This window comes from Pseudophryne corroboree, chromosome 4 (assembly GCF_028390025.1).
Source record: "Pseudophryne corroboree isolate aPseCor3 chromosome 4, aPseCor3.hap2, whole genome shotgun sequence".
Taxonomy (NCBI): Eukaryota; Metazoa; Chordata; class Amphibia; order Anura; family Myobatrachidae; genus Pseudophryne; species Pseudophryne corroboree.
In genome coordinates, this window is record NC_086447.1 from 481,780,778 (window position 1) to 481,795,832 (window position 15,055).

Here is a 15,055-nt window from a genome sequence, read left to right on the forward strand (position 1 = left end):
AATACCTCTCTCCACTCCAATCTATACTCAATGCTGCTGCCCGGCTCATTTTCCTCACCAAACGCACTACGTCCACCTCTCCTCTCTTACTAGACCTTCACTGGCTCCCCTTCCCTTTCAGAATCCATTTCAAGCTTCTCACACTTGCTTACAAAGCACTCACCCACTCCTCTCCCATCCACATCTCTGATCTTATCTCGCTTTACACTCCCACCCGTCCTCTTCGCTCTGCTAATGCTCGCCGACTCTCCTGCCTACGGATTACTTCCTCCCACTCCTACCTCCAAGAGTTTTCACGTGCTGCACCACTTCTCTGGAATTCCCTACCTCTCCCCCTCAGACTCTCCACCTCTCTACAAAACTTCAAACGGGCTCTCAAGACCCACTTCTTCACCAAACCCAGCCAAATCTCATCCTAAACCTCTGTTCCACGCTCTCTATGTACCCCATCTGTCTCATCCCTGTCTGTCTACCCCTCCCCTTTAGAATGTAAGCTCTCACGAGCAGGGCCCTCTTCCCTCATGTGCTTACCCTTTTCTTACTTTAATAATCTTCAGCTGCACCAAATCCAGCAGTCTTCTGCCACCTGATACTTATTCCAGTGTCATCTGCTGATGTAGCTATGTTTATTTACCCTGTACTTGTCCTATATTGTCGTCAATTGTAAGTTGCTGTTTTCCTGTTTGATTATTTGTTTATGTACTCTGTAATTGGGCGCTGCGGAACCCTTGTGGCGCCATATAAATAAAGGATAATAATAATAACAAAGAATATTTTCAGTTTTGTTAGCATAATACTTGCTAACAAACCCGCTCTACCAGCGGCAGAGGCTAATTGCAGTACATTTACTGCCTGTATTCTGTGTGCAGCTGTATCTGCATACGAAATGCTATGTTACAGTGTTTTCCAGGAAAAAAGAAGCACAGCGTTAGTAAACGCACTCACAACTAGGCACAATTAAAAGGACTGTTTAACATGACCTCCGCGACAATGAGAGAGGACACAACTGTAGTTCTTTAACCACTTACCTGGCTAGGCTTTCCCTGACATGGTCGCATCTAATGCGACCAGTCGAAAAGCCCACTGTGCGGCTGCTGGAAGATCTTTTTCCAGAAGCTGCTGCTCACAGTGGGCCCTCCCATCCTCTCTGCTTCCTATTTCCCTCCTCCCAGTTGCCGCCTTGCCCCTGATCACTTCTGATCAGGCAGCCCAGCAGTACCCACCAACCCGCGGCTGCAGACATTAGTAATAGAAGCCTTACCTTCTCTGCCTACCTCTTGCCCATGCTCCTCTCTACAGCCGCCGGAAAAAAGAAGGTTTGTGATGGTCCGATATCGCAACCATCAAATTTATGGGGGGAAATCGTAAATAAAATATATTTTGGGTGCAAAATGGTGTTGGCTATGTTATATCTTAACCTAATTCATTCATAAAGACCATTTCTGAAAATGTTTTGTAAAAAAAATATATATATTAGCCAAATAAGTGGTTACCATAGTATTTCATTCATTTGTTAGTAATGGAAGTTTACCTGAAACCTAGTAATTCTTAGAAAGAAGTAACACATTTCCTGTGATCATGTGTCTGAACCTTTCTTGCCTTAAGTGATCCCATCTGACTAGTCCTTTTATCCCACAGATTGCTGAAGACTGTAGCCTTGCTAGTGCAGGGACACTGATTACGGCAGGTTGCAAGCTTAGCTTGAGTCTAGAACAGAGCGGAACAAGCATGCGTTGGAGCGTCAAACCTGATGGCAGGATCTACAGCTGCTCAAAGCCAAATCTTGTTTTAGACATCAAAGGTAATTAGCTGATTTTATTATTTTAATATATGTTTTGTGATGGCAGTGAGAAGATATAATGCTCCATAATAAACATCTCTACAGCACACTTCACAATATTTAGGTGTTGAAATACCTCCAAAACCCTTGCAAATAGGGACAATTGTCTTGATTGTGGGGCAGTCCCTTTGTAAAATGTATGTGTAATATTGTACATATCCACAGTCTGAAAAAAGTTTTGTTAAACATAATAAAAACAATCACAATGGAATCATTGTACATTGTTTTATGGTAAAGTAAAAGACCTGTTGCAGTTACTCCATGAATGTAATTTTGTGTTAGTTGCTGAAAAGTATAAATGTAAAATGAAGGTGTACACAAAGTATGTAACTGTTGGTGTGATAATGTAATTAGGTGTATAGTTTGCGTTAATGTTTATATAAATGTACTGCAATGGGCCAACAGCGCAGGACTAATTGCAGAACCATAAAGAGAATAGTTTATGATGAGCTTTTACCCTCTCAATTTGTTTGTTCTCAAGCAACATAAACGTCATATTACATTCATGCAAGTGATTCAGTGCTTGACAAGTAAAGAACTACAGTACAGTATTGTTGGGTCAGCACTGCATTACTTTGAAAATCCTCCCTGAATGAAGAGGAATGGGAAACCAGACTGTCTAATCTGACAGTAGGTGACTCCATATTATAGTTGCTCTATGAGAACCTATTATGACATAATTCCTGGTCCACCGCATTTCACGCAGTCACATGTAGACAAGTGTACTCAGGTCTGTTCAGTGTTCATAGAGAGTGATAGTAGTGCTGTTTGTACTTCTCATGCTCACACATACAACAGAGTGTTTCCAAAATCTTTATACTTACATAATATAAATAAACTGCACACGAAAAAACAGCAGTTGCCCCCAATCCATCCCTTTGCTTACAGTCCCCATCATTGCAGTGCTGTCTGCAACAGACTAATAATCATATCTTGGAAGGACACTATATGCTGCCATGGCCACAAAAACTATGCTAGTGTTCTGGGTAATGTAACTGCTCACACATGGCACCACAGTTAAGAATGTGTCCCTTATGCAGCAATATACTGTACTATACCACAGGATTCGGCCACCAAAAGAACTCACTAAAAATTACATGTGGATGTCCATAACTGGGTGAAGGGGTGAACCTTTGTAATTCCTTGGTATACAATCTATAGGTGTGGTATAGTTTGCAGACATTCACAGTGTCGACATGAGAATGTCAACGTGGTCATACACATGTTGATATATTCACAATGCCAACATTCATCATGTCAACACATGAAATACCAACATGATTTGAATGTCAACAAAACGTCCCTGGTGTTCAATTAATGATCTGCCTGGTTTGACGAGTCCGGCAGCCATTTGATAATGACTTATGGTGGATCCAGGGCCTTTAAGCAATGAGTATGTCAAACCCCTATCCTCCTCTCCCGCATCCCTACCCTAACCCTCCGCTGCCGGTTTATGCAGACTATGAAATGCCAACATAACTCTTGATCTTTTAGATGTCGATATTTTGATTACATTCCCCATCTACTGATCAGGCTCTTAATGTGATCTTCAAGGAAGACATAGCCTCTCCTGCAGCACTGACACGCGGGGTCTCCACTTCACGCACCTCACCAGGCCTAGCAACAATAAAGGAGGTGGGGTTGGAATATTACTATCCCGATCCTTCACATACACAGTTCTATCACAGGTTCCATCAGTCACATTCACATCATTTGAAGTTCATTCTATCAGGATTTACTCTCCTTTCTCTCTGCGTGTTGCAGCCACCTATCGCCCATCTGAGCAACCAAAACAATTTCTGGAAGATTTTTCTGCTTGGCTCCTTTACTTGCTATCCTCTGACACCACCACCATCATCATGGGTGATTTCAGTATTGTGATTGATAGTCTGAAATCTGCTACTCTCTTACCTCCTCTCTCTGCTTCTCTCAATGGACTGACTCCTCTACTTATTAGGAGGGCCACCGCCTTGATCTTGTTTCACCAGACTATGCTCCGTTTCTGCATTCACGAACACTTCTTTCCCTCTCTCACAGCACAACCTTCTCACCTGCATGCTCTCCTCCATTACTTCAAACTCATTGTCACTGAAGTCCTCCAATCCTCCTCAAACCCGCAGAAATATTAACACAATTAATTTTCTAGTTAGTGTTAACACAATTCATTTTCCACCTCTGCAACAACTGCTCTCACCTTTTTCTGCTTTTTCACTTCTGCTGAGACGGCTGTATCACACCTGAACCAGACAGAAATAGCCCCCGATGAAGTAACCCCAGCTTCCAATCACACACCATGTAGACCTAGATGTAAACCATGGCACTCCAAATTAACAAGACACCTATAAAAATTCTAACATAAATTTGAACGTCAGTAGCGTAAATCTTGGATGGGTATAAAAATGGTTGCAATTCCTAAATGTTTTATATGATCTTTTTGTTCAGCACCTTGAATTTAAGTTGACAGTTTGCATTTCAATTGCATCTCCATTGTTTTAATTTCACATCCATTATGGTGGCATACAGAGCCAAAATTATGCAAATTGTGTCAGTGTCCAAATAAATATGGACCTAACTGTGCAGAAATAATTTGGTAAAAGTCCTGTAGAGTAGGTTTAGAGCAGGAGTATTAGAATTATTGGCCTTTATACAAAGCACTCAATTAAGAAAGGCTTTACATAGAGTAATCATTCACACCAGTCCCTGCCTTAATGGGGCTTACACTCTATCTATAGTCACTACAACACACAAAACCTAACATTATTCTAGCAGTAGAAGGGGAATACATACCATTTGCCGGCGGACGGGATGCCGGCTGTCAATATTCCGTCAGCGGCTTACCATCCGCCAGAATGCCGGCAGCAGGATGAGCACTAAGAGTCCCGTTGTGGGCTCAGTGGCTCGCCTCAGGATCTATTCCCACTCTATGGGTGTTGTGGACACCCACAAGTGAGAATAGCCCTATTGCGCCGGTATTGCGGCTGTCGGGATCTCGACAGACGGCATGTTAACCGCAATCCATAGAAGGATAAACTGTATGCTGAGGAGCACGTGAGATTTGGGGGACTAAGGGGTATATTTACTTTCTCTGACGTCCTAGTGGATGCTGGGACTTTCGTAAGGACCATGGGGAATAGCGGCTCCGCAGGAGACTGGGCACAAAAAGTAAAAGCTTTAGACTAGCTGATGTGCACTGGCTCCTCCCCCTATGACCCTCCTCCAAGCCTCAGTTAGATTTTTGTGCCCGAACGAGAAGGGTGCATGCTAGGTGGCTCTCCTGAGCTGCTTAGAAGTAAAAGTTTAAATAGGTTTTTTATTTTCAGTGAGTCCTGCTGGCAACAGGCTCACTGCATCGTGGGACTAAGGGGAGAAGAAGCGAACTCACCTGCGTGCAGAGTGGATTGGGCTTCTTGGCTACTGGACATTAGCTCCAGAGGGACGATCACAGGTTCAGCCTGGATGGGTCCCGGAGCCTCGCCGCCGGCCCCCTTACAGAGCCAGAAGAGCGAAGAGGTCCGGAGAAATCGGCGGCAGAAGACGTTCCTGTCTTCAGATAAGGTAGCGCACAGCACTGCAGCTGTGCGCCATTGCTCTCAGCACACTTCACACTCCGGTCACTGAGGGTGCAGGGCGCTGGGGGGGAGTGCCCTGAGACGCAATAAAACATGTTTAAACCTTATATGGCTAAAGAAATACATCACATATAGCTCCTGGGCTATATGGATGCATTTCACCCCTGCCAGTTATCCTAAAAAAAGCGGGAGAAAAGGCCGCCGTGAAGGGGGCGGAGCCTATCTCCTCAGCACACAAGCGCCATTTTCCCTCACAGTTCCGCTGGAAGGAAGGCTCCCAGACTCTCCCCTGCAGTCCTGCTACAGAATCAGGGTAAAACAAGAGAGGGGGGGCACTATTGGCAGCTAATATAAAACAGCAGCTATAAAGGGAGTAACACTTACATAAGGTTATCCCTGTATATATATATAGCGCTCTGGTGTGTGCTGGCAAACTCTCCCTCTGTCTCCCCAAAGGGCTCGTGGGGTCCTGTCCTCTTTCAGAGCATTCCCTGTGTGTGTGCTGGGTGTCGGTACGATTGTGTCGACATGTATGAGGAGGAAAATTATGTGGAAGCAGAGCAATTGCCTGTGTTAGTGATGTCACCCCCTAGGGAGTCGACACCTGACTGGATGGTCGTATTTAAAGAATTACGTGACAGTGTCAGCACTTTGCAAAAAACTGTTGACGACATGAGACAGCCGGCAAATCAATTAGTGCCTGTTCAGGCGTCTCAGACACCGTCGGGGGCGCTAAAACGCCCGTTACCTCAGATGGTCGACACAGACCCAGACACGGATACTGAATCCAGTGTCGACGGTGACGAGACAAACGTAATGTCCAGTAGGGCCACACGTAACATGATCACGGCAATGAAGGAGGCATTGAATATTTCTGACACTACAAGTACCACAAAAAAGGGTATTATGTGGGGTGTGAAAAAACTACCAGTAGTTTTTCCTGAATCAGATGAATTAAATGAGGTGTGTGATAAAGCGTGGTTTTCCCCCGATAAAAAACTGCTGATTTCTAATAAATTATTGGCACTATACCCTTTCCCGCCAGAGGTTAGGGCGCGTTGGGAAACACCCCCTAGGGTAGATAAGGCGCTCACACGCTTATCAAAACAAGTGGCGTTACCGTCTCCCGATACGGCCGCCCTTAAGGAACCAGCTGATAGAAGGCTGGAAAATATCCTAAAAGGTATATACACACATACTGGTGTTATACTGCGACCAGCAATCGCCTCAGCCTGGATGTGCAGTGCTGGAGTGGCTTGGTCGGATTCCCTGACTGAAAATATTGATACCCTGGATAGGGACAGTATATTATTAACTATAGAGCATTTAAAGGATGCATTACTATATATGCGAGATGCACAGAGGGATATTTGCACCCTGGCATCTAGAGTGAGTGCGATGTCCATTTCTGCTAGAAGAGCGTTATGGACGCGACAGTGGTCAGGTGATGCGGATTCCAAACGACATAGGGGAGGAGTTATTTGGGGTCGGTCTATCGGACCTGGTGGCCACAGCCACACCGTCTTTTCAAACTCAGTCCTTTCGTTCCCATAAGGGCAAGCGGGCAAAAGGCCACTCATTTCTGCCCCGGGGCAGAGGAAGGGGAAAAAGACTGCACCAGCCTCTTCCCAGGAGCAGAAGCCCTCCCCCGCTTCTGCCAAGTCTTCAGCATGACGCTGGGGCCTTACAAGCGGACTCAGGCACGGTGGGGGGCCGTCTCAAGAATTTCAGCGCGCAGTGGGCTCACTCGCAAGTGGACCCCTGGATCCTGCAGGTAGGATCACAGGGGTACAAATTGGAATTCGAGACGTCTCCCCCTCGCCGGTTCCTGAAGTCTGCTCTACCAACGTCTCCCTCCGACAGGGAGGCGGTAGTGGAAGCTATTCACAAGCTGTATTCCCAGCAGGTGATAATCAAGGTACCCCTCCTACAACAGGGAAAGGGGTATTATTCCACGCTGTTTGTGGTACCGAAGCCGGACGGCTCGGTGAGACCAATTTTAAATCTAAAATCCTTGAACACTTACATAAAAAGGTTCAAATTCAAGATGGAGTCACTCAGAGCAGTGATAGCGAACCTGGAAGAAGGGGACTATATGGTGTCTCTGGACATCAAAGATGCTTATCTCCATGTCCCAATCTACCCTTCTCACCAAGGCTACCTCAGGTTTGTGGTACAAAACTGTCATTATCAGTTTCAGACGCTGCCGTTTGGATTGTCCACGGCACCACGGGTCTTTACCAAGGTAATGGCCGAAATGATGATTCTTCTTCGAAGAAAAGGCGTCTTAATTATCCCTTACTTGGACGATCTCCTGATAAGGGCAAGGTCCAGGGAACAGTTAGAGGTCGGAGTAGCACTATCTCAGGTAGTGCTACGTCAGCACGGGTGGATCCTAAATATCCCAAAATCACAGCTGATTCCAACAACACGTCTACTGTTCCTGGGGATGATTCTGGACACAGTCCAGAAAAAGGTGTTTCTCCCGGAGGAGAAGGCCAGGGAGTTATCCGAGCTAGTCAGGAAACTCCTAAAACCAGGCCAAGTGTCAGTGCATCAATGCACGAGAGTCCTGGGAAAAATGGTGGCTTCTTACGAAGCGATTCCATTCGGAAGATTCCATGCAAGAACTTTTCAGTGGGATCTGCTGGACAAATGGTCCGGATCGCATCTTCAGATGCATCAGCGGATAACCCTATCTCCAAGGACAAGGGTGTCTCTCTCCTGTGGTGGTTACAGAGTGCTCATCTTCTAGAGGGCCGCAGATTCGGCATTCAGGATTGGATGCTGGTGACCACCGATGCCAGCCTGAGAGGCTGGGGAGCAGTCACACAGGGAAGAAATTTCCAGGGCTTGTGGTCAAGCAGGGAAACGTCTCTTCACATAAATATCCTGGAACTAAGGGCCATTTACAATGCCCTAAGTCAAGCAAGGCCTCTGCTTCAGGGTTAGTCGGTATTGATCCAATCGGACAACATCACGGCAGTCGCCCACGTCAACAGACAGGGCGGCACAAGAAGCAGGAGGGCAATGGCAGAAGCTGCAAGGATTCTTCGCTGGGCGGAAAATCATGTGGTGGCACTATCAGCAGTGTTCATTCCGGGAGTGGACAACTGGGAAGCAGACTTCCTCACCAGACACGACCTCCACCCGGGGGAGTGGGGATTTCACCCAGAAGTCTTTCAAGTGATTGTAAACCGTTGGGAAAAACCAAAGGTGGACATGATGGCGTCCCGTCTCAACAAAAAACTGGACAGATATTGCGCCAGGTCAAGGGACCCTCAGGCAATAGCGGTGGACGCTCTGGTAACACCGTGGGTGTACCAGTCGGTGTATGTGTTCCCTCCTCTGCCTCTCATTCCAAAGGTACTGAGAATCATAAGAAGGAGAGGAGTGAAGACTATACTCGTGGCTCCGGATTGGCCAAGAAGAACTTGGTACCTGGAACTGCAAGAGATGCTCACGGAGGACCCGTGGCCTCTACCTCTAAGAAAGGACCTGCTCCAGCAGGGACCTTGTCTGTTCCAAGACTTACCGCGGCTGCGTTTGACGGCATGGCGGTTGAACGCCGGATCCTGATGGAAAAAGGCATTCCAGATGAAGTCATCCCTACCCTGATAAAAGCCAGGAAGGATGTAACTGCGAAACATTATCACCGCATTTGGCGAAAATATGTTTCCTGGTGTGAGGCTAAGAAGGCCCCCACAGAGGAATTTCAACTGGGTCGTTTCCTGCATTTCCTGCAAGCAGGACTGTCTATGGGCCTAAAATTAGGATCCATTAAGGTTCAAATTTCGGCCCTGTCGATCTTCTTCCAGAAAGAACTGGCTTCATTGCCTGAAGTTCAGACGTTTGTCAAGGGGGTACTGCATATACAACCTCCTTTTGTGCCACCAGTGGCACCTTGGGATCTCAATGTAGTTTTAGGGTTCCTAAAATCACATTGGTTTGAACCACTCACCACTGTGGAATTAAAATATCTCACATGGAAGGTGGTCATGCTGTTAGCTCTGGCGTCAGCCAGGCGTGTCTCAGAAATGGCGGCTTTGTCATATAAAAGCCCTTACCTAATTTTTCATTCAGACAGGGCAGAATTGAGGACTCGTCCTCAATTTCTCCCTAAGGTGGTTTCAGCGTTTCACATGAACCAACCTATTGTGGTGCCTGCGGCTACTAGGGACTTGGAGGACTCCAAGTTGTTGGACGTAGTCAGGGCCCTGAAAATATATGTTTCCAGGACGGCTGGAGTCAGAAAATCTGACTCGCTGTTTATCCTGTATGCACCCAACAAGCTGGGTGCTCCTGCTTCTAAGCAGACGATTGCTCGTTGGATTTGTAGTACAATTCAGCTTGCACATTCTGTGGCAGGACTGCCACAGCCAAAATCTGTTAAAGCCCATTCCACAAGAAAAGTGGGCTCATCTTGGGCGGCTGCCCGAGGGGTCTCGGCTTTACAACTTTGCCGAGCAGCTACTTGGTCAGGGGCAAACACGTTTGCAAAATTTTACAAATTCGATACCCTGGCTGAGGAGGACCTGGAGTTCTCTCATTCGGTGCTGCAGTCATCCGCACTCTCCCGCCCGTTTGGGAGCTTTGGTATTATACCCATGGTCCTTACGGAAGTCCCAGCATCCACTAGGACGTCAGAGAAAATAAGAATTTACTTACCGATAATTCTATTTCTCATAGTCCGTAGTGGATGCTGGGCGCCCATCCCAAGTGCGGATTGTCTGCAATACTTGTATATAGTTATTGTTACAAAAAATCGGGTTGTTTATTGTTGTGAGCCATCTTTTCAGAGGCTCCTACGTTTATCATACTGTTAACTGGGTTCAGATCACAGGTTGTACAGTGTGATTGGTGTGGCTGGTAGGAGTCTTACCCGGGATTCAAAATCCTTCCTTATTATGTACGCTCGTCCGGGCACAGTATCCTAACTGAGGCTTGGAGGAGGGTCATAGGGGGAGGAGCCAGTGCACACCAGCTAGTCTAAAGCTTTTACTTTTTGTGCCCAGTCTCCTGCGGAGCCGCTATTCCCCATGGTCCTTACGGAAGTCCCAGCATCCACTACGGACTATGAGAAATAGAATTATCGGTAAGTAAATTCTTATTTAAGTGCGGGTTTATCCCCAGTGGAGATGTTTCCCATAGCAACCAATCAGATTTTAGCTATTATCTTTTTAAAGGTGCTACATAAATAAGTAGAATGTGATTGATTGCTATTTTAGTAAATACACCCATAAGTCTTATCCCCATGTGCATGTTTGGTTTAATTTGGCTGCTGTATGAGAGCCTTCTATCTCTTCATATAATTTTACTGAGTGAGACACACGGTGAGATAAATCTGTAAGATTTTGACTATAGTCAAAATCTTATGAAAAGTTAGTGCATATCTCAAGGTGTTAAGCAGCTTGCGATACAGATTCAATCCCGATGCGCGCTCCCGTGGGGTCGGTATCGTAAGGCTAGATAGACTGTGCAGGTAAGTCAATCTTTACTATCTAGTGCAGGCATTCCCAACCGCAGTCCTCAAGGCACACTAACAGTGCAGGTTTTAGTGATATCCAGGCTGCAGCACAGGTGACTTAATTAGTACCTCAGTTATTTTGATTTAACCATCTGTGCTGCAGCCTGGATATCACTAAAACCTGCACTGTTGGTGTGCCTTGAGGACCGCGGTTGGGAATGCCTGATCTAGTGTACTATCTAGTACAAAGTATAGTCAAAACTGGCGCATAGACAAAATCGTACATAGACAAAGGGGGTCATTCCGAGTTGATCGCTAGCTGCTGTTGTTCGCAGCGCAGCGATCAGGCTAAAAATCTGCATTTCTGCGTATGCACCGCAATGCGCAGGCACGTCGTATGGGTACAATGAGCATTGTGGGTTTGCACAGAGTGTAACGAACATTCCAGTCGCACGGCCGAACGCAGGAAGATTGACATGAAGTGGGCATTTCTGGGTGTCAACTGACCGTTTTCAGGGAGTGCTTAGAAAAACGCAGGCATGTCAGAAAAAATGCAGGCGTGGCTGGGCGTTCGCTGGGCGGGTGTGTGACGTCAAAAGCCGTCCCTCGGTCGTTAGAATCAATGCACACGGAGAGTAACTACAGGGCTGGTCTTGTTTTGCACAAAATGATTTTGCAGGTGCTCTGCTGCACAAGCGTTTGCACTTCTGCAAAGAGAAAATACACACCCCGGTGGGCAGCGACAATGCGTTTGCACGGCTGCTTCAAGTAGCCAGCATGCGATCAACTCTGAATGACCCCCAAAATCTGTACTATCTGTGCTATCTGGGCTCTGGGGGAGTTCAAGGGAAATCGCATAGTCAAAATCGGACATAGCAAGGATCTCACCGTATGTACACACTTTCCTTAACATGTGCTTATTATCCATCTGCAATGTTTGTGTTTGAATGAGATGCATGTTTGTTATACTGTTGTTATTAAACCTCCAATTCTGGTAACACAACATCAGAGTGACTCATTTCTTTGTTCCAACAAAGCACTCTATAGAGGATTTCTTGCCTGGGGAAATTGACATATCTATTGTTTGAACTTTCTGCCATGTCCATTTTCTTTGTCATTGTGGTTTATAAATGAAGACATACAACAGTGGTGGAGCCAGCTGCCCTTGGAATACTGTGTCTACCTCTTACATAACTGTGCATGACATTGCCCAAACACCAGCTACCCTCTCCCAGTTCTTTCACTAAATACCCAGTTGAAGCACTCAGAATTGTGGAGATCTAGGTTAAAAGTCCACCATGAGTTCATTGTAAACCAGGAAACTGACTTTCAGCATGTTACTGTACACTGTTTGGATGCTGTTTCTAGTCTTCTACCATGGATAGACCATTAAACAGAATGTATACCTATTTTATGGAGTAGTTTATGTTTGTATTGTACTTAAGGGCAAAATATAAACTCCAGTGAAAGTTCTTGGAACTGCCCATGGAAGCTGCACTCATGCTATACAGACATACATTGCTAGACTTATCTCATTTGTGAATGTTTGCCTTTCTTTCAGGGGGCAGTCAGTATGATCAGCAACATGTTGTCTTGAACCCCGTTACAGAAGGGAAGCTCACCCAGCTGTGGGAAATGTGTGTGCTATAATGAGACACTGCTATGGACCTTGAGGTGCCAATAAACAGACACATTGCATTGTTGGTGCTATGCACTATCTGCCTGCACTGCTATTGGGAGCTCCTCATCCTAACCCTTACAGAGGACATGTTTACTACACAGCTGAGGATGCAGAGGTTTCAGCTGCTTACAAATTAGATGCTATATCCAGATGGATTTCTAATAACCTGCATTTGTTTAAAAAGTAAAGCCTCTGCAATGAAATCTCATGTAAACCTTCTGGCACAGTCCTGTTTATTGGACTAGCAACGTGGATCCAGTGACGGATTAGCCTAGACATGTATATAGACTATATATGAGGTGACTAGATTCTATTACAGACTTTTTATCATGGAAAATTTTATCATCTGAGTGATATCTACGCTGTTTTTACTATAGACATTCAATCATAATTAACAGTATTTGCTATGCCTTAATGGAAAGTATGCTCACAGAACCCGAGAGTTCACCAGCACTGTGGAGCTGTATATTCCAGAACCCAACAAGCGTTTACAGGATGTTTCTTTCTCACATACATCAGTCTCGGCTCAGCATAGCCTTGAAAAAAATATTGTATTTTATGTGTGTGTGTTTTGTACCTATTATTCAGAATCTTAGGACTTCTCCATAAGGGTTTTTTGTGTAGTTTGGAACATCATGCTTAAAATATTTTAAAGTACGTTTATATTACCCATACTCCCTTCCTCATTAAATGGTTTAGCTGGGCTATCTACCGTGAAGCAAGGAGGAAATGCTCAGTGAGAGTTTCTGCTTGTAGGGCAATGGGAGAGATAGTAAAATCGCATTTGCCGAAGAGGTGAATCGTATTCTTCCTCTTTCATTGTTTCTGTGCATGCACCGGTCTAACACCTGCCAGTGGCACAATCCGTGGCTGCATATTCCGACAGCAAGGGACAGTGCTGTGTGTGCGGTAGCTGGAGCTGTAGAAATCAATAACTGTACATGTTAGAACAGTCAGTGCCACTGATCGGTCATAACTTTGAAAATTCGTCTGGTTCACTATCTAGATATAACGTCTTTTATAATGACATGGCCGCTTAGTGTCCCTGCCATTCTGATTACTTCCCTGCATTATTACATGCAGAAAAGCAGTAACTGCAACACAGAACTTGTGCAACTACCACTAATACATTTAACAACCATTCATACATCTCCCTCAATATTACTGAATCTAATACCTGTGTGTGTATACTTATAATGATATGTTCTTATTCTAGTTTTTACTTCCGCAAAATGTTGTGCTGTTCTGAAACATGGTTAGTAACAATGACCAGATGCCTTCGAAAGTATCGCATTTTGTAAGGTCTATCCTGTTATATACAGTAGTACCAGTGGCATCACTACTGGGGTATGGGTGGCACCCAGGTGCCACCCGCTGAGGGGTCACAACAAAATGCAGGCTCCTGCTCAGTGACAGGAGATGGGTGCGACACTGTAACATTACGTGCAGCACCTGACTTCTGTCACAGTGTAAGACCCAACACTGCAGCCACAGCAATCTCCAGGTGCAACACGCATCTCCTGGAGTGATGGAAATGGGGTTTGGGACGCTAAGCCTCGCATGGGCCCTTCTCTACCGCACTGGGTGTCAGAGAAGTAAGGGACACCACTGAGTGGTACTACTGTTAGATAAAAGACATGGTTTTCATGGGAATTTGATATTATGGGCCTTTTTATGTGTGTGTCTTGTGTGATTTCAGAGTCTGGTCTTTTAACAGTTTCTGTAATCCAAACATTTAAAGAGGCAAAGTGACTGTATGTATACTAGATTTACATTACGCAAGTAACCCCTAAACCGATCCTAAATAATGTCACACTTATGTGGTGTAGCACTGATATGAACTTCGCACCTTAAGGAGAGACACGAATTATAAAATTACACTGGAATTTTAAAGCTTTATTTTAGAATATCGCAAAGAAATCTATAAATGTTTTTATTTAAACAATTTAAAAAAAGCATACAAAATGTGCCTTACCTATTTCACTTTACGTGAACCAAAAACTACGATTGTGTGTTCTGAAAAGTTATCCAGCATATGGGAGTTAACTGCAAATAGTTCCTGTTCTGTTGTTTCTGTATATTTCTTATGGTGGATTTTTTTTTTATAGAAACTTAACAAAATTGGAAAATAAATTGGACAAATATTCTAAATAAAATCTGTGTTTTATTAATCTCAATTATGTTAATCATTCAGTGGTTTCCAACTGGATACTTAACATCTCAAATTTCCACCTTGTGAGGACAGCTAAACAAAAAGTTTGAATGCATCCACAAATATGTTATCAGGATATAATCAGCATTGAGGAGAGCCAAGATGGCACTGAGGCAACATTTTACATATTTGTTAGACTTGTGAATATTAATAATAGTTTCTGATGTAAGGCAGCCTTCTTTATTAAGTATTGCGATCGTTCTATCAGAGCAAAATGGATTAGCTGAAATGAAGAACAGAACCCTGATTGAAATGAACAGAGTTCATTTTAGTTTAGAATTTTTGA

General features: G+C 44.8%; 1 protein-coding gene across 3 annotated transcripts in view; it reads left to right on the top strand.

Moving 5' to 3' along the window:
• Window positions 1-14,734, top strand: part of CRYBG1 (crystallin beta-gamma domain containing 1) — a 542,544-nt gene extending 527,810 nt beyond the window's left edge. For all 3 annotated transcript variants that reach the window (XM_063917058.1, XM_063917060.1, XM_063917059.1), the window contains 2 exons: window positions 1,639-1,801; window positions 12,438-14,734. In XM_063917058.1, coding sequence (XP_063773128.1) covers window positions 1,639-1,801; window positions 12,438-12,526 — 252 coding nt within the window. In that variant the 3' untranslated portion in view covers window positions 12,527-14,734. The remainder of the gene's footprint in view (window positions 1-1,638; window positions 1,802-12,437) is intronic.
• Window positions 14,735-15,055: the final 321 nt, after the last annotated feature.